The 20,290-nt window shown below is 42.4% G+C and overlaps 1 protein-coding gene across 1 annotated transcript in view; it reads left to right on the top strand.

The window, feature by feature from the left end:
- DOCK2 (dedicator of cytokinesis 2) overlaps positions 1-20,290 on the top strand; it is a 317,141-nt gene that overhangs the window by 254,310 nt on the left and 42,541 nt on the right. Inside the window, exons 34-38 of the mRNA XM_063120569.1 lie at positions 6,512-6,597; positions 13,211-13,367; positions 15,417-15,457; positions 16,966-17,056; positions 18,511-18,630. Of these exons, the coding sequence (XP_062976639.1) occupies positions 6,512-6,597; positions 13,211-13,367; positions 15,417-15,457; positions 16,966-17,056; positions 18,511-18,630 (495 nt within the window). The remainder of the gene's footprint in view (positions 1-6,511; positions 6,598-13,210; positions 13,368-15,416; positions 15,458-16,965; positions 17,057-18,510; positions 18,631-20,290) is intronic.

The raw sequence follows: 20,290 nt of genomic DNA on the forward strand, positions 1-20,290 counted from the left end.
CAGAGGCATCATGATGATGAAGGCTTGGTCATCAATAATCAAATCCAACTAGCCTCACAAAAAAAGAAAGCCCAAGAAAATGGAGGTGCTTTGTATAGGCATTGTTGATGGAAGGGGATAATTAATCACATCAAGCATATCTGAAGAGCTGAGCAGAGCATAGAAGTGACATGTTTCCTGTCTAGTAATAGTACAATCTAGGTAACTAAGGACAAAGGTAAAGGAAGAGGAGGACCAAGGGATAGAGGTATAGCACTGATCGGCAGGTACTTTTAAGGACGTTTAGGTGGTAGTCAAAGGCACGAAATGTGTGGCTCCTAGTTTGTGATGGTCTCTAAATGAGACAGAGGGTGGCTATGTCTCTTACTTTACAGAAGGCAGTCCTCTATTTGAAGGCTCTGTCTGTTTGAAGGGCTGTACATTGCAAGTCTGGTTGAAAGGTAAAGCATGTCAGGAAGGGAGATCCGGAGTCTTGAAAACTGACCAGACACACAGGCCTTAGCTAGACCTACCTGTTAGCATGCGACGGAGGAGGGAAGATCTCATGATGTGTTTATTGCAAGATCCCTCCTCTGTTTACCTCAGAAGGAGAAGTGTCGCGCCCGCCATTTTAAAAATTATTATTAAAGGGCCAGCAGCGCACAAACGCTCGTGCTCAAAAGGTAAGTAATTTTTAAATTTAAATTATTTTCCCTGCTCCCCCAACCCTACCCCTGATGGGCATAGCACTCCTGAGGAGTGCTGCGCATGCAGTGCCCAGGTCCTCGCGAGGAATCATGAGGAGCCGGGTCAACCCGCAGTGCCCGGCCATACGTTCCGCGGTCCTGGGCTCAGCCTGAGACTGTGGAAAAACTGAGGCTAAAGGGGAGGGCGAGAACCTGGGGCAAGGGAGGGATGGACACACAGAGACGATCCCAGGATTTCACCCCGTCTAGCTATGGCCACAGTCTCAGTCTCCCCCACTATGTTGAGATGTAGTGTATTTCTATTTAAATTACAATTCTTTCTGAATTTTCATCTGTACACATAAATGAGCTTATCCATATGTAAATGTTACGCAACATTTATCTTCGTTTTGGGTGATGTGTTTCCTCTTTTTTGGCAATTCATAAGTGACCACCCTAGTAAGACAACTTTTTTTAAATGAACAGTTGAGGGAGGGATGTACAGCAGAATTACAAAGTGGGTGAGGCTGTTCCTGGCACAAGAAACAAGGGTGGATGATGGAAGAGCTCCACTCAGTACCACAGTTATCATTATGAGCGGGCAGCCCACTGCAAGTCAGCAAGGAGACCCACTGAGTGCTAGCTCCCCTCAGAGCAAATACTACAGATTAAACTATTCAGATGAAAATGAATAAAGCGAAGAGAACATACATATATCTTCGGTCAGCAATTACTGCCTGAATGGAGATTTCTACATGAGGTATCAGGCAATATGGTATTTAACAAGGAAGTACTAATCTATATGCAACAAAAATGTCTATTTTAGGTCGTGAAGTTTTTTTGTTGGTGTGTTTGATTCACTGTGGTTTGTATCTATACAACTGAATTTTTAATTTTGACTGCTTCCCCTTCCTCTTCTCTCTCTTGTACTCACTGAGTTAATATATTCTTGATGGTTTGGGTAACAAGAAAATAAACTTTTATCCCCAAAGAAAACTCTCTGATGTTATTTTCACATTTCAAATGCCTGCTTCTATTATTATTATTATTATTATTATTATTATTATTATTATTATTATTATTATTATTATTATTATTTTATATAGCACCATCAATGCACATGGTGCTGTACAGAGTAAAACAGTAAATAGCAAGGCCCTGCCGCATAGGCTTACATTCTAATAAGTAACTAACTTATTACTTACATTCTATGTAAGTAACTAACAAGCACATGGGGTTCTCATCACTTCCATATCTAGTAAACGGAAAGACTTATTTTCCATTTATGCACTGGAGGCACAATGCAACGGATGACCTTTCATTAAATTAGTAATCATGAGCATCTCCAATGTTTATCCTGTATGGTTTTAGCCTCCATAGAAGGAGACTGTGCACCTCCCTAAAACAACTATATTCCACTGGCTCTTTGTTCTTGCAGTTCTATAAGAGCGCTTAAATCTTAAACTCGGTGCCTCTTGTCCTGCCTTAGGGACAAGGGGTGCTGAATAAATCTGAATAAATGATTCCCCTTTGAAGTGTTCTATTATGCAGACAGCCTTCTATTCGATCACACCCCACCCTTAATCTTTTTCCTATGCTAAGCTTTTTCTTCCACCTCCACTTTGGGATTTCAAACCGGTTATGATCCAATGCTATTCTTTGACCCCTTTTATATTCTAGGAATACTAAAATATTCTAAGGCCTAATCCATGCCATACAGAGGGTTATTTTTTTTATTCCTTATGTGTTGGAGATGATGTTTTTATTAGCACATGATGACAAGTCATTTTTCTTTTTGTAAGATAGTGTCACATTGCTGACTCATACATTGTTCCTCCTTTTCATAAACATTACTTCATAGCCCACGACACTGCTAACCCATTACAGTTTAGAAATAAAACTATGTGGTACTGGCGTTATACTTACTTAGGTCTGCTTATTCACCCTTTAAATCTTCTTTTCATGATTTTAAACTCTAACTCATTCTGTGTGTTTTTTTTAAACACAAGTGGACTTCCGCTTGTGTAATAGGACTTCCCTTTCTTCTTCTCCCTCTTGTACTCCATGGGCTACCCCCAAATCTGCTCCAGAGGGTCTCCCAATTTCCAGAGCAGATTTGGGGCTGCATGGGGGAAGAGAAATCAAATCCTCCAGCAGAGATGGACAGGTACCATTAGATACACCCTATTTTGTGCATCTACAAATCAGTACACTGAATACACTGGGCTCCCTTAAGTTGTTTTTTGAAGTATTGAGCAAGACTGGGCCATGATGGACATCAAGCTGTTTTTTCAATCTACTTCCAGTTTGAGCTAAATTCCTTAGGGTGCAATCCTATGCATGTTTAAGACAGAAAAAAGTCCTACAACTCCAGGCATATCTCAGCCACCATGGCTGGCTGGGGCATGCTGGAAGTTGAAGGGCTTTTTTTCTGCCTAAACATGCATAGGATTGTGCCCTCAATGTGGGGGAGAGGGGAAGCTTGTCAAACATGTAGCTGCCTCATAGTTTTTCCATGAAGTCTGTATTATCATTTGAACATTATGAGAAGCAGAGAGTAAAGTGATATCTTGTCAACCTTTGTTGTTTAAACTTTGAACTTTCAGGCTTCACTGGAATTGTATTTGGGCAAAAATGCTTGAAGCAAAATAATTTCACAACCAGCTTGTTTGGGTTCATTGGCACATCAAACGGCACTGACAGAAAGGGCAAATCTCCAGAAGAAACAATCTATTCTATATCTCTTCAGATAGGCTTCCTCAGTGCATGGGTGTGTAATAAATGCTGCCAGGCACCAGATCAGTGACCTCTAGACATAAAAGTCACAAGTCTTTAAGACCTTAAACTATAAAACCAATGGCTTGTCACCCAAGTGAGATTTGCTCAGAGATGATCCCACAAGGCTTATTTGCCCATTACTATTTAGAGCTTCAACAATTCAAAGCAACCCCTTTCCTCCACACATCAGTCTTATTGCTCCAAACTATCTTTGCTTTCAGCATAATTTAGAATTAGGTATGTTTTCTCTGTTTCTCACTCCCGTAAAACCCCCGTAAAACAACACTCTGGCTTTACAGTAGTACTTTAAGAGGGAGACTGGTTGGCAAAGAAAATAATAATAATAATTTAATTCTGTAATGTTGCCTTAATTCCATATTCACCAAGCTGTTAGCCGTCAATACTCTTAAATATTTAAATGGTTGGGGTGGTGGTGTCTTTTTTTTCTAGTCTGAAAACTTGCCTGCTTCCATTATATATTCAGCTTTATTTATATTGAACTTAAATTCTATTTTTCTTTTTATTTCTGTGTTCCACTTATCTATGTAGTTTGCCTTTTTGTGATACATATTCTCTTGGTCTGCAAGAGTCAGTGCAAGCCATTTTAGTTTCATTCCATTTTAACAACTTGCCAGTGAATGTGCCGCTCCATTATCCTCTTGGTTATAATGAAGCCCACCAACCATATGTTCTATAATCCAGAACTAAAATCTAGGGGGGCGGATACAATATTTACTTTAATTATTAAACGTATGTCCCACATTCCATAAAAAATGGCACTGCAAGAACTCCAGAGCGATTCATGCAACCACTTTGGGATAAGTATGGTGAATTAGCTGTCACAAACATAAAGGGGCTGGTGTTTATTGAATGGTGCGTTTTGAGCTGTGTGCATGGAGCCACACATCCATTTCACTGTGTGCATATTCAGTGCATGCAGAACTTCTCTGCACTCCAGGGATTGAAAGCATTAAGTATTCAAGCAAATTGGCCTTTAGTTTAAGATCTTAATATAAGAGGCCCCAAATTATTTTCCTACAAGCTGAGTTGCCTCCTTATTGGGGAACAATGAATTGTGGGGGCAAGCAGAATAGAATCATAGAATAGTAGGGTTGGAAGGGTCCTATAAGGCCATCGAGTCCAACCCCCTGCTCAATGCAGGAAGAAAGGCTGGTAAAGAGCAGTTGCACAGCTGCAGCAGCATCACAGCCCCAGCATCTCCTTCCCAGTAAGGGGCTGCTGAGCCAGTCAGCATGATGATCGGGTGGGGCCAGCAGAGGGAGATTTCTCCTTTGTTCTGCCTCCAGTTCAACCTGAGGCTCCCAAAGACAGACCTTGCAGTGCTGACTTCCCCACCCACCCACTCCTGATACTAAGATGTCTCGCAGCGGCAGAAGTAGTTGCCAGTTATGGGGCTGGGAAGGAATTTTACCTGCACACCAGTTGGCAAAGACTGTGCAGAAATTTTTCTTTCCCATTGCAAGACTAATTCCATCGTAAATAAGTTGATCTGGACTATCAGTAAATTGTTTGTGGATGCTTCATTTTATAACATTTGTCATAATGGGAGCAGGACTGGGCTCCCTGCTCCTCCACGGTGAGGATTCCCATAAGGGATCTTAGGGACATGGCACCAAGACCAGGCCAGCATGGGGGCTGAGAGCTGGCCAAGTCCATGGTGGTGGAAAGGGGTTCACCTTAGCGGTCTGCGCCTTGGTGTGCCCCTGGCCCTTCCTCCAGTACCAGTGCTCCTGGCATGCGGGCCGGGAAGAGGAATCAGTCAGCTGCTCAATTACACCAAACTTATTCAAGTGAGTCAATAAAGTTGTGGGCAATTTATTATCCCAGCTATGCCTGTGTGTCTATTTGTTCTTGGCCCTTCACCAAGTGGACCCAATTAAGCGCTGCCCACACCATGTGCAGATGATCTCATGATATACACTATCATGTGTTTTTAAAAATCTCTGCACTCCATGGATTGAACAGTATTCAAGCAAGTTGGCCTTTAGTTTAAAATATTAATATATGAGGTTTCAAATTATTTTATTACAATGTGCAGATGATCTCATGATATAAACTAACATGTTTTTTTTAAAAAGTCTATTATTTGAATGAATGAATGAATAGATGTTAATATTCATTAAACAAAAAATCTATGATTTACAAAACAACGTTAAGGCTCTACAGTTTTCAACCAAGCTTTTCACGGTCTAGCTCCTTCCTATCTCTCCTCTCTCATCTCACACTATTGCCCCGCTCGTGCTCTTCGCTCCTCTGATGCCATGTTTCTCGCCTGCCCAAGGGCCTCTACTTCCCTTGCTCGGCTCCGTCCATTTTCTTCTGCTGCCCCTTACGCCTGGAACGCTCTTCCAGAACATTTGAGAACTACAAGTTCAATCGCAGCTTTTAAAGCTCAACTAAAAACTTTTCTTTTTCCTAAAGCTTTTAAAAGTTGATGTTGTGCAGACTTTACACTGTTAGTTTACCCTACCCTGTGCCTGCTTACCCTACCCTGTGCCTGTTTGCATTCTCTTCCCCTCCTTATTGTTTTACTATGATTTTATTAGATTGTAAGCCTATGCGGCAGAGTCTTGCTATTTACTGTTTTACTCTGTACAGCACCATGTACATTGATGGTGCTATATAAATAAATAATAATAATAATAATAACCAAAAAGCAGAGAAATTGGGAGTAAAGGTTCACAAGCCTTAACGCCACATCCTCCCGAAGGAGGCAGAAAGTGCAAGTGAAACTCCCATTCTCCCAAAGCAGATAAACCATGAAGACAGGATGGAGAATATGATATGCAGAGGTGATTGTGGGGTTGTGAAAAACTGATGACAAATAACTTCAGGCTACCGACTTCTCTTTTTTTAGAGCATCTCCTCATGTTGAGAGTTGCAACCCAACACATCTGATGAGCACCATGTGGGAGAGGGAATGGCACTCCCAGTTTGGAGGTGCATATGGGGAGCACTTATAAAGCCATGGATGGTATAAGAATGAGTCTCATGCAAAAAAATTATGTGTACAATACTTAATGATTTTCCTTCTCTTCTCTGAACAGTTTGAAAATGAAATTATTTTAAAATTGGATCATGAAGTGGAAGGAGGCCGTGGAGATGAACAGTACCTGCATTTGTTTGAGTCAATGTAAGTTTAACCATGGGACATATCCTTAATTGTAATCGTTAAGTTGTTATATTTTACAGTTGAATGTTTGTTTTAAAAGTATAAACCATAAAAAAATTAAATTATAATTCAGTCCTACTGCTACATGAAGTTTCCAAAATATGGTGACCAGGTCTATATATGTTTAGCTTCAGTAATACTACAGAACCTGTCATCGTAAGAAAATGCCCTGGGAAATTTGCCTAGTCTGAACATGGACCACTTTTTAAGGTTCTTCAGAAAAAGAGGCTTACAACTGGCCACTGCTTTGGCTTTGGCAATGGTACCATTTATCCATAATCACATAGTAGCAAGTGATATCTCCTCCTTGGTCACTAGGTATATAAAATAGTGAGGGAGCAGGGGGAGGGCAGCGAATAAAAAAATGCTGCAGCTGTAAAATGTTCCCATTCAAATTTAGGGTGTTCCAGACATCAGCTTCCCCAGTGATGGGAGCTCCCAACCCAGAAGCAAAACAGAAAGTACACCCCCAAATTGGGAGCTATTAGCACGAGGGATTGGAGCTAAGTTTTGTGTGATAAATGCTGTTACTGCCAGTATGTTCCGGACAGCAGCAACCACTGCAGGCATTAGCAAAGTTGCCATTTGCCTTGCAGGTGGCTGACAAACAGCACCATAACATGTCAGGAGTCTGATCATCTGCAAATACATTACAGTTGCAGGAGAAAGCTGATTTTGGCAAGTGCCCAAAGTGGATTGTCATTTTGTTCTTGCAAAGGGAAGTTGCATTCAAAAATGGAGCTCTTTAAATGGTGACAAATGGAGGAGCGTTGACTAACATTTTTATATTTCTGAGACATTGACATAGGCCCTTTCTACACCTAAGAATTATCCCAGGAAAATGGAGGGATCTTCCCTACCTGCTCCTGGGATCCCCTGTGTGTTATTTGCATGCACAGGGACGATCTCTGGAGAGAAAAAAAACAGGTGTAGAAACGGCCATAGGAACATAAGAAGAGCCCTGCTGATTCAGTCCAAATCAGCATACTGTTTCTCACAAGAGTTAACCCATTGCCTATTGGAAGCTGATTGGAAGGACATGAGAGCAATAGCTCTCCCCTGCTGTTGTCTCTAGCGATTGGTACACAGAGGAATGACACTTCAGATCTTGGAGGAGATATATACCCACCATGATTTGTAGCCATTGGCAGCCATTAGAATCCTCCCATTTCATGATGGCAGGTTAGCCCGGTGCGAGGCCCGGGCTAGTCCCCTTGCGTCCAAATGACGCACAGAGGATCCCGGGCTCAGGCAGGGCTCAAACTGCCCTGGCCCCGGGCTAACTGGCACCACTTTTGGCCCCAGACCGCAGGCATGTAGATGGGTCTGCTGCTTTTCCTGGCTACAGCATTTACGTGCGAGTAGCCAGGAAAAGCGGCGAACGGGCTGCAGTGCTCCTGCCGCCGATGTCCCCGGCCTCTGATGCCCATCGCTGCCGAGTCCCCCTGGCCTGGGGATATGGTGGTGCCGGGCATCACAGGCCAGGGACATGGCAGCGCCGGGCATCGGAGGCCGGGGACTCGGCGGTGGCAGTGGGCAACAGAGGCCGGGGACTCGGTGGCAGAAGGGTAATGAAGGCCAGGGACATCGGCGGCAGTGGGTAATGGTGGCTGGGGACATTCGGGTGGGGGGTTGTAAGCCAGGGGAGGATCGGGGGGGAGGATGGGGGGAAGGGGGAGCAGGGGACCTGATTTTTTTTTTAAAAAAACTACCTTTTCCGGTGGTGTGCTCCTGCGCACGCTGCCCGTTTAAGTAAAAATAAAGATGGCGGACGCGACGGGGCTTTCCTAGACCCCATTGTGTCTCACGTGTAGGTGGGGCTGACAGGCCGCGCTACTTCTAGCGTGGCCTGGCCCCTCCTCACCACCGGATTTTACAGTAGGTCTAGCAAAGCCCTGAGTGGATGACCATCGCTACATTACGTGAAAGCAAATTCCTAATTCAACTATGCACTGTGAAGAAGTACTTCTTCTTTGTTATCCTGAATCTTGCACCATTTAGTTTCATTGGATGACCCTCGTGTCATTCTCTGCAGCCATTGAATTGGATTGGCCGATGATTGTTGCTGTGGCCTACTTCCATGCCTGACAACTGTATTCCTCAGAAACCAGGACTTCATTTCAGAATACATTATGTATTGCTTTCTATTTTAGAAAAAGGTGATTCATTTTCATTATGTATTTTGAGTTAGATCCAGACTGCCATTCCATGAGTGGAAGGGCACCTTTCATTCACAGAAGAAACCAGGATCTAGGTTGAGGAGATTATCTTTGTTGATCCCCCATTCTACCTGCAGTCCCCATCATCACCTCTCATGCTGCTCCAGAGGATCCCCGAGCCCTCTAGACTAGCTCTTCAGGAGGCACACGGGGCTGCACAGGAGAGGAGGAATCATGAACATCTCCTCCCTGCTCCCTTTTCTCCAGTGTGAGTAGAACTTTGCTAGTCTGGATCCAGTGCTCTGAACTTGATACTATGCAATGCTTTAGCAAAGAGGAAATAAATTAAAACTACTTATGCATGGAGGTCACACAAAAAGTGTTGGCGATTATGTTGAAATGTGCAGAGCAATTTGTATGCAGTGATTGCATACAAATGACCCTGTGTTCTAGTATTATGGGAGAGGGAAGCATTTTTCTCCCTCTCCCATAATACTAGAACTCGGGGTCATCCCATGAAGCAGATAGATGGGAGATTCAGGAAGTACTTCTTCACGCAACAAATAGATAAACTATGGAATTCACTACAAGATGTACTGATGGTCACCAATTTGGATAGCTTTAAAAGGGGGTCAGATAAATTCCTGGAGGCGAAGGCAAGCAATGGCTACTAGCCCTGTTAGTTATGTGCTACCTCCAATATCCGAGGCAGTAAGCCTGTGTGCACCAATTGTTGGGAAACATGGATGAGAGGGTGCTGCTGCACCCTTGCCCTGCTTGTGGGTCCCTGGTTGACAGCTGGGTGGCTGCTGTGTGAACACTGGACTAGGTGGACCCTCAGTCTGATCCAGCATGGCTCTTATGTTCTTATTAGAAACTATGTAGAACTTCAGGGAAAAATGAATACAAGCAGAGTACTGCAGAAATCGGAAGACAAAGAACCCTGACAGTAGTCCTTTTCAGAGGCCGAATTTTTGGGCAAGAGGTTAAAAGTGTCTGTTGAAATATATCAGCTTGGAACTTATAAAAGCATGACGATCTGCACTTTCAAAATTATAGAGATTCCTAGAAAATGCCACAGAAAGCATTGCAGTATTTTATCCTGACACTTCACAGTGCTGCTCAATTGAATTGTTCTGAGATGGCAGAGTCTAATGAAATTCACCATGTTATAGATTCATAGATATGTATTATATTCTGCCAGATTGGGAAGAGCCTGAGCGAATAATTGGGGACATGACCCCTTTTTGCTCTGAAGTATTCCAGAAACACTGTGCCACCTGAAGAGAGGGTTTCATGTGGTATGGCTAATAAGTTGGTTGCTTGTTAGTAAAGAAAATGAGTTCCTCACGTTATCCAGCTTGAATACCAGAAATACAATTTAAATGCTGTGTTAATTAAAAACAATAGGTACAAGATAATACTACAAATGACAAAACTAATGAGCCAGTCTTAGGAAAAGATGATGCGGCACAGCTTTGGGATTGTGTCACTTCAGAACATGGCAAGAGGATTATACACAGGAACCTTTTATCAAGTCAAACTATTGGTCCATCTAGTTTCATATTGTCTACCCCAGGCATGAGACTCTTCAGCCCACCTGACCTGCCAGCTTCTTCCCTAGGACTTGCCTCCCTCTTCCCAGGCAATAGTTCTTATCTCCAGTCAAAGGGCTCCCTTCTTCAATCAGCTGATCTACATGGACCAGCTGAAGACAGGGGCTGAGGAGGGCGTCTGTATGAAAGTGGGTGGCCAATGCTGCTGCTGTCATGTGACTCCTGGGAGGTTTTCTGGGTGGCAATCTAGTACTCAGGCCTAAAAGAAAAGTTCTCCGCCCCTGGTCTACATTGACTGGCAGAAGATCTCCGGGGTTTCAGGCAGGAGTCTTTCTTAGGCTTATCTGGAGATGCCAGGGATTGAACTTAGGGCCTTCTGCACACAAAACATGTCCTCTACTATTGAGCTGTGCCCCTTCCCCATTTGAATGTTCCTCCATGACACAAAATCCTGCACACCAGTAATTAGTATTTTAGACAAAAGACCTTGATGCAGTAGCTTTCAGAGGCCCAGAGAAGCTGTTTGCAGCTTTATGGATCTTTTCTCAAGGAGAACTCTCAATATGCTTAGGAGGAAGAAATCAAAGCATATGGAGCCAAAATGGGTAATTATCAATGGTGTTTGGCTTGCAAATAAATGTAGCAAAATGTTTTTGCAGAGGAAAGAAGTGAGGCTTTCCTCAATAAACAATAAGTAATCTTTAATAACCTTATGAAACATAATGGGCTGGTTCCAGATTTAGCCATGCTTAAAGTAGATCCATTGAATCAATGAGACTTAATTTATTCAAGGCTCTCTTAAGTCCCATTGATTTCAATGGATCTACACTAAGGCTGGCTAAGGCTGTATCCAAACCAGTGCAAGGCCCAGAGAATGCCCTGACCGCATATGGCACAGCTCTCCTGCTGAAGTCCAGCAGTTCTGGTTCTCAGTAATGCCTGGATGAGAAACCACATAAGAACCATTTCTAAACTGTATAGAGCTGCTCTTTGGAGGAACAGCAGGTTGCAAGCAAATAATAATAATAATAATAATAATAATAATAATAATAATAATAATTATTTTAGGTTCCACTATGGGAGTCATTTATTCCATTCCTCACGGAAAGTCAGTGGGTGAGGATGAAGGTTAACATCTCCTGCAGAAGTAGAATTATGTCCCTATTAAAACATAAAGTAGTAATATCTAATGCAAACATAAAATATTGCATTTGCCCCCTGAATAATGCTAATAAATTACAAAATATCTTTGCATATGTAACAGATACCAGCATATTATAAAATAGCTTCGCATTTAAATGAAGACTGCTAATGAAGCCTGGGGAAATCAAGAATTGTGCATAATACAACAGAGCAAGAATTCATGACAGGCAGGGTAATTGCGTTTTAAGATTGTGGAATGTAACTGAGCATTTGCTAACTTCTTGTCATTATTTTCCAGTGCAATATCCCTCATAATTTCAATAATTTATCAGACTTAAAACCCTTAATGGAATTGGTTACTTACTGCTGTAATCACTTAATAGCTAAATTGGAGTGTAAGGCGGTACAGTGCTTTACAGGATGAGACTATAATAGTGCAAAAACAAAATTCATGGGGCAAAAAATTCATGGGGCAAAAAGGAATTTCACTTTGCCATTGGACAAGAATCCCCTGTCTTATATTAAAGTAAACCCTAAAGCATGAAGGAATTACTGTCAGACAACACTATAGCATGATTTATTGATTTATTTACATTTACATCTGCTAAGAAGCCATCAAGGTGGTGTTCTAGTCAAAGTGTCAGGACTGAAAATGATCTTGCTGTATAGAAGAGACTATTCTCTCAGTACGGTACATTTTCTGGCTGTCATGGTTGGGGCTGATTAGGCAGGAGTGACAGGACTTGCTTAAAGTAGTGCCGCTAAGCCCAAAGTCTAACCCCGTTTTTGCAGGATCATTCGCCCACTTGCAAAAAGGAGGAGGAATTTGTAGTCCCTTTTGTGGGGGTTGGGGGGTTCAGGAGAAATTTCTGAGAATTTGGGGGGGCTGGGCTTTTAAGGATGATTTTTTTCTTTAACATTTTAAAAAAGCCTCCTTTGCAGTGAGGAAGAATCTCCACCGCAGCCTCCTCACTTCCTTTTCCTGTGCCAGATCAGGAAGAGAAACTAGTCGCATCCCTGAAGTCTTCTATGGCGTGTTGTAAAAATTAATACCAAACTAAGGGTGCCCCAGTTTGGATTAAGACCACAGCGCATGAGGAGGATCAACCCACCCCATTCTGCGCACTGCCTTCACAAGCCAAATTGGAACCATCACATGCAGAAGCTCCATTTAGGAAAAACTGTCCCAGGGGCACCAGTGAGATGGTTTTTCCTAACAGTAATTTCTGTGTGTGCGCATCTGTGGGGGGGTTCAATTTGGATCAGGAATGTTGCTGGGGAAGGAAGGGTTAACTGTCCCCTCTCTGTGAACTTTGGTCCAGATCCAAATCAGATCTGACACATGTGGCAATTATGCTTTAGGAAAAGCTGTCCTGTAGGAAAAACTGACCCTTTAGTACCAATAGGACAGCTTTTCCTAAGTGTAGCTGCCAAGGGTGGAGGACCCTAAAACTAGCTTTTATATTATTTTTAATTTAGACCAGCAGCCACAAGTTCAAGTTTTGGAAAACATGGGATGCCTGTTCAAACTCAGTCTGATTGTAACGTGTGTGTGTGTAAATTGTTGGTGTTCAACAAAAGTGATATTATTTTTATATGGATAGTTCCCTCATTCGCAGTCCTAGAGATATGCAGTCGAACAATTTTATTAATTGATTCCATCTCTCCCTATCTCTTCATTCTCATGCATTTCTGTTTTGTTCCCCCACCCCCCAGACTCATAGAATGTTCCTCACGTAACACGAAGATTGCCAAAACAGTCGAAACATTTGTAAGCCTAGTAAAAGGTCTTTTAGAAAAGCTGCTGGATTACCGTGCTGTGATGAACGACGAAAGCAAGGACAATCGTATGAGCTGCACCGTGAATTTATTGGTATGTGGTGTGCTGGGGACCTGCATGGAGCATTATTTCAGATAGGAAATCAAGAAATCATTACACAACCATGGTGGAGAAATGTTTTGAAGTTGTGAGCAATTTACAAAGCATACTAGAATGGGATCTGTTTTAAAGATAGAGAATGGTAACTACTAGGGATGTATGAATAGTGTAAAATCTGTTCTGTCTGTGTTTTGCCTTTCTGTCATCCACCCATCAATGGAATCAGTTTTGTTTTGTTTTAGTTTCTGAATGTGCACAAATGTGCAGTCACATTTGTGTAAATTTGCACATGAGAAGTATCTTGGAATTGTTGTAGATCACAAGCTGAAAATGAGCCTACAGTGTGATGTGGCTGCAAAAAAATCAAATGCTATTTTGGGATGCATTAATAGAAGTATAGCTTCCAAGTCGGGCGAGGTACTGCTTCCCCTTTATTCGGCACTGGTTAGATCTCATCTTGAGTATTAGGTCCAGTTCTGGGCACCACACTTCAAGAAGGATGCAGATGCTGGAATAGATTCAGAGGAGGGCAATGAGGATGATCAGGGGTCTGGAAACAAAGCCCTATGAGGAGAGATGGAAAGAATTGGACATGTTTAGCCTTGAGAAGAGAAGACTGAGGGGAGGCATGATAGCACTCTTCAAATACTTGAAAGGTTGTCACACAGAAGAGGGCCAGGATCTCTTCTCAATTATCCCAGAGTGCAGGACATTGAATAATGGGCTCAAGCTACAGGAAGCTGGATTCCGGCTGAGCATAAGGAAAAGTTTTCTGACTGTTAGAGCAGTACGACAATGGAACCAATTAACTAGGAAGGTCATGGGATCTCCCACCCTAGAGGCCTTCAAGAGGCAGCTGGACAACCATCTCTCAGGTATGCTTTAGGGTGGATTCCTGCACTAAGTAAGGGATTGGACTCGATGGCCTTATAGACCCCTTCCATCTCTACAGTTCTATGATTCTACATGCAAAAATGCACAATTCCCCTCAAAATGTGTATTTTCACACTTTAGCCTTTTTATTTTTGTGTATTTTTCTATGACGAAATTTGCACAAAAGCCCCAAAGTTTAGAAAACCAGTCTGCAGCTCCATGGAATATACACCACAGGGAAAACATTGGTCTGCTGCGGATTCCACGGGTTTAATTCATAAAAATCCAAACTCATTTGCTTCGTTGCAGATTTCTCCAGCACACCTAGTAACAAGTAAAGGAAGTTTTAAGGGCATTGAATGGAAACGACACTGTATCATATCATAGAATTGGAAGGGGAAAATAAACCATCTACCCCATATTTTGTGATATGAGGTAGAAAAAATCCATCTACAAACCCCCAAGAGATCACAGCATGCATTCCTAAATAAACTGCACCATCGTTAAGGGATCGGAGAGCCACCTATACAGACCTGTTTATATCAGAAAGAAAATGTGCCTTAGATTGTATCCACCCCTGGCCACCCATCAGCAGAATGGAAATGGCTGGTGGAACAGTTTCCCCCTTCCAAACTGCTGCCCCCAGATCTGCTCCTGAGGGTTGAGGAACCTTCCAGAGCAGATTTGGGTGGTGTGCGGGAGCTTGCAGGATGGAGGAGAGTAAGGGGAAAATCCCATCGTGCGACATTGGATTAAAGCCACTCTATACATGTTATATAGTATAAGACCTGTTACTCACCTTTCTCAAGCAAAAACCTTTTATTAGCAATTGCTGTCATAGAACTCAGAGATTTCACCTTAATACCAAGAGATTATTCTTTTTAGGACAGCTCTGGGAAAATAAATTGTGGCCCTAGCCTGGGACACTGCATTGCGGATAATTCATTGTATGAACACTGGTTTCAGTGGGAAGTAGTATAAAAATAATACATATTAATGTTAGTCCTAATTAAAGCTTTGAAATGTTAGTGCTGAAATATGATGCAATCGCAAAACGATTCCCTGAATGAGACATTTTGTGTATTTAAAGAACTTTGCAGAATGCAACTGTCTACAGTTAAGCATTTTATGTGCCAAAGTGATCCAATGTCATTCATTTTCCCTCTTTAGAATTTCTACAAGGAGATAAATCGTGAAGAGATGTATATAAGGTATGGTAATTGCTCTTCTGTTTCCGTTGTTGTTGGAGATAGCAATATTGCTTTCCTCCATACAATCTTTAGGATGTTATATGGAATTGTAGTGAACATCTGATAGTACACCATTCACTTCACGTTTGTAATATCCCAAGGCTCAAGCAGACCTATAAAAAATATTGTTTGAGCCTTCTGCAACTTGACTACATCATACATATTCATTAGCAGCAATTTCCCCCCTGGTATTTTGTTTGAGTGAACCAATCAGATGCCTGGCTTATAGTATTTCAAAAAAGGGGTTATGTAATTTGAAGCAAAGTGGATGATACATTTAAGGTTGACAGATGGAGTCCATTTTGACTGCTTTGCATTTGACAAAATCTGTAAATAAAGAGCTGCTTTGAAGGATGTGCTACGACTGCAGTGTCTTACTAGGTAGTATTACATTCGGAATTTGAAGTCAAAAACCTCTTTGCAGAAATAACTTCTTGCAGCTTTTTCTCTCAATCCATAAAAACTATGCACCATTCTGTTATGAAGATAAATAGTCTTGTTAAATTGTGAAGCCATTAAATTATTTGAATAAATTCATAGTACGAGGTCTGCATCTTTAATCCACCTGACACATGCAAGTTTGATTTTTTTTTCTGTTTTCAACTTGTATGCGACTATACGTTCTATAAAGAAGACCAACTAGCATCTTTCAAACATGTACATTAGAAGATGCAAGATTGTATGTGGAGTGTGAACCTGGAGATGTACAGTGCTTGCAGCTTGGTGTTCATTCTCTTTCTTTCTTTTGGAACAATAAAAACTCAAAACAAATGCTTAAAAAACCCTTTCAGCTGCATTCTAAATCTATTTCCCTTTTAAAATTCTAAAGTTAACATGTTACCTCAGTCTTTTAGTGAAATGTATACATATTTTTTTATGCGTATCTATTTCTTCCTTTGGTATGGATATCTGGCAAACCTTTTGTTTCTCTGTGGATTTGTGTAATGTCAACTGCAGTAATATATGTCTTACGTTTAGTTAGCTACAGGAAAGAATCAACGCAAAAAATTCTGACAACAGAATACAATGTGGTGAGAGTGGAAAAACAGAGAATGTGAAAGTCTGACTTTCTCTTGTGAGGTAGCAAAAGTCAATGCACATGGATAGTCTTCAAAGTTTTCATGATGTTCTCCTTTGTATTTTGGCTCCAATGGCTTCATATTTTCAAGCTTTACTTCATAAAGATGAAGCTATATACTGTACTTTATTATTGACAGCACTATTTTTATAGGAAATGTAAGCTATAAATGAGTAAAATAAATAAGCATAATCCTTGATACAATTTCAGGGCCTTTTAATCTCAATTATAGTTTGATACCTCATTGTCGGACTAAAATTCGAATATTGGCAATCCTACTCGTTACGCCAATAAGTGAAAAAGTCAATTCTTTATGAACTCGAAGTAATTGTGAAATCAGGACATCTTTCCTTTTGTTCTCTCGCCTTTCACTTGCTTCATCTATTCACAGGTACTTGTATAAACTTCGAGATCTCCATTTAGACTGTGAGAACTTCACTGAGGCTGCATATACGCTTCTTCTACATGCCTGGCTTCTTAAAGTAAGCTGCTTATTCTTGGTTGGGTTGATGGGCCTACAAGTAGCGGAATGTCGAGAGAAGGAGAATGTTGTCTGTTCTAACAGAGTGCTAACGAAAAGGGCCAGTGGTTTACGTTCTGTATGGTTGCTTTGAAGTGTGTGAAATGAATTGAATTTATCTCGCCAGTGCATACTAACAGTGAACACAGGTGCTGAGTGTTGATGGCCATGTAGCCAAAACTGAGCTTCTGAGAAACACAAGGGAGATATCAGCATGTTCGGGGGACCCCCCAAGATTTGCAGAAGGAGAAATAAAACAAAAACCACAAAACAGCCCATGAGAATGGTCTTTGGGGCCCAGAATGCTGTGTCTGTTGTGGTGTGTGGTGTGGGGAGACTAGAAAATGGAATGGCATAGCCTGTAAGAAGCGCTGCCTGGCTGCCTAGCAGGCTGGAACACCCGTTATTAATCTTGTTCCTTAACTGATAGGTTAAATAGCTTGTAGAAGTTTAGCACAGCTCTAGTACTTCACTAACGCAAGTAATTTGTAGTATAGTATAGAAATTGCTGTTCAAATGGCTGATTTCATTACTTTAAAGTCAGAGGTTTAAGAAGTAGGGAGGAGCTGGTATTGATGTTAATCTTTAGAGGTTTAAGGGGGTAGCAGTGGTGGTGATGGTGATGGTGATGACAATTCCATTGAAACTGCCTTCCTTTACTTTGATCTTCCAAAACATGCTGCCTCATTAACCCGTCAACTAGAATTCATGTTTCAGATGCATGTAAAACTGCTGACATTTTGAAATTTCCCTGAGGGGTAATTACACATTCTGTGTAAGTTCACGTATTAAAGCCTTGATTCTTAAAAAAGAAAATCAGCTTCTGTGGGAGCAACTGAGTGTGGAGAAATGGCTGTGGAGGGGTGCACCACTCTTTCCTGACCCACCTTTTCTTTGCCAGGTCCAAACTGTGGCCCAGTGGGGTTTCCCACCCTGTAGGGTTTAATTTACTTCAGTTGGTTTAAATTTAGAAACCGAAAGATAAAAGAGCCTCAGTACTGAAATGGAGGGGAGGGGAGCTCATTTCAGTTATTTGAGAAATAACCCTTTCTGTACTCAGGAACAGTACCCAAATACAAATTATATGTGTTGCACATCAGTTGCAAATGTACATGGATGGTTTAAACACACACACACACACACACACACACACACACACACACACAAATGCACATAAGGAGTGATTGGACAAGGGTTGGACCCCCTCATGTGCATTTTATAAGGGCAAGTAGCAAACAAATCAAATAATGCATGTTACATCACTTCTGACATGCAGTGAATGTATTTTTTATTCACCTATTGTCCCAAAACTGTCAAACCCAAGATTAGTACTGCATCTGTTGTGTCATTCCAGCACCTAAAAAAATGTAGCGATGTACTTCTTTGCTGATATATTATTCTATATTTACTTCCTAGTGGTCTGATGAACAGTGCACTCCTCAAGTCATGCAAACAGAATTTCAGAGTTCACAAACACATCGGCACCTAAAAGAGCACTTGTATCAGATGATAATAGAGTACTTTGACAAGGGAAAGGTAACTGATGATTATTTTTAAATTCCATCTGAGTAGGTTTATATAATAGCTTTTGCGTTCGTTCTATGATCTAAACCTTGTTGAAGTTAAATGGGGGAACTGAGACAGCAGGAATTTGAAGATGTCTTCTCACTATATATAAAATAAGAGAGGTGTATGTGTGAAAATGTGACACGTTCAGTTTAAGGTCTCTTCTCATGCGAAGGTGTAGTTCTACACAATTCATGTCTCAAAAATAGTTTTGCTGTGTGTTCTTTTACATTTCTGTGAATCTTCACCTGCAGCTGTACATAACTATGGGCGTTGCTAGACGTACCGGGTGTTCCGTCGTTGAGGAGCGGTGAAAGCGGCTTTTCCCGTTCAGCCGTGACGCCTCATCATCCACACCTGCCTTCGATTTGTGGCGGAAGTTTGCGCCGGTTGTGCTGCTGCCGCCGCGAGAACGGTTGCGCAGCCACACCGGCCTGATTGCCGCGGCTTTTTTTTTCGCTCGCTGCACGGTTTGCGCACGTCCGAAAGACCGCAAACTTGCGCAGCCGTCAGCGATGCCGCCGCCGGCCCTGGCGGCGGCAGCGGCGGCAGTGCCAGTGCCAGCCGAAGTGCTGCTGGTGCTGTTGAGGGTCAACATTGATGCGCTCACTTCCTGATGGGGGTCGTGGCGGGTGTCATATGACCCGAGGTCAATCGTCTGCATGGCCACTCTGTGCCTACATCTCCCATCATGCCTCTGAGGTGTCGGCGGCGATGATCGCCTCTGTGCCCTGTGCCCCATCCCAAGGAGCCAACCCACATCTGGCCGTAGCCATGGCAGCAGCCCACAAACAGCTCTGCCCTCTGCCAGCCTGGTACCCACACTAACAGGCAGCGTACAGCACCGCCATTATGCGGCCACGGTAGCTGCCCACCGCAAGGAGTCACCAGCCACTTTTCCGGTCCTCCGTTCCTGCGCAAACTGTCACTGGGGAAATAAAAAAAAAAAGCCGCTCCGCCGCGCTGCCCCAGCTGGCGGACTGCGCGCAAATGGCGGAGGCGGCTTGACCGAAGCCGCTGACCACTCCCCCTTAGCACGCCTTTTCCTGACCAGTGCCGACCGCAGTGACCTCACATCCTCCCACACGTACTCCGAATTACCGCGGGACAGCAGGAAAAGGCGTCCTAAAACTCACTTTTTTAAAGTCGGGAGAAAGAGGCTTCACCGCGGGATAACGGCGGATCCTCGTGAACGTCATCTGGAAGCCTCGACGTGACTGCGGAAGGTAACGCGCGCTAGAGCCTCGTCTAGTAACGCCCTATGTCTTCTGAAAAGAGATGGGTATGAAATAGACCAGACTGGTTGTGCTATCCTTTAAGGCACCTACATATAATACTATTGTAAAAATAAGCCCACCCCCAAAAATGGCTCAATGCAAACATTACTGGTAATATTGGCAACATTCTTGTGGTGTTCTGAGATAAAAGCTGGCCTACTTGTAACTCCTAGGGCGGAATCCTAGGCAAATTTAGACAGATAAAGGCCCACAACTCATGGCATGGTAGCTGGGGAATGTTTGCAATTGAAGGACTTTTTCTTGTCTAATTGTGCATAGGAACTCCATCCTTATTGAATTGTACATCTTTACTTCACACTTTTTTCTCTTGTGTTTTAGATCGTATAGTGATT

This window comes from Elgaria multicarinata, chromosome 3, assembly GCF_023053635.1.
Source record: "Elgaria multicarinata webbii isolate HBS135686 ecotype San Diego chromosome 3, rElgMul1.1.pri, whole genome shotgun sequence".
Taxonomy (NCBI): domain Eukaryota; kingdom Metazoa; phylum Chordata; class Lepidosauria; order Squamata; family Anguidae; genus Elgaria; species Elgaria multicarinata.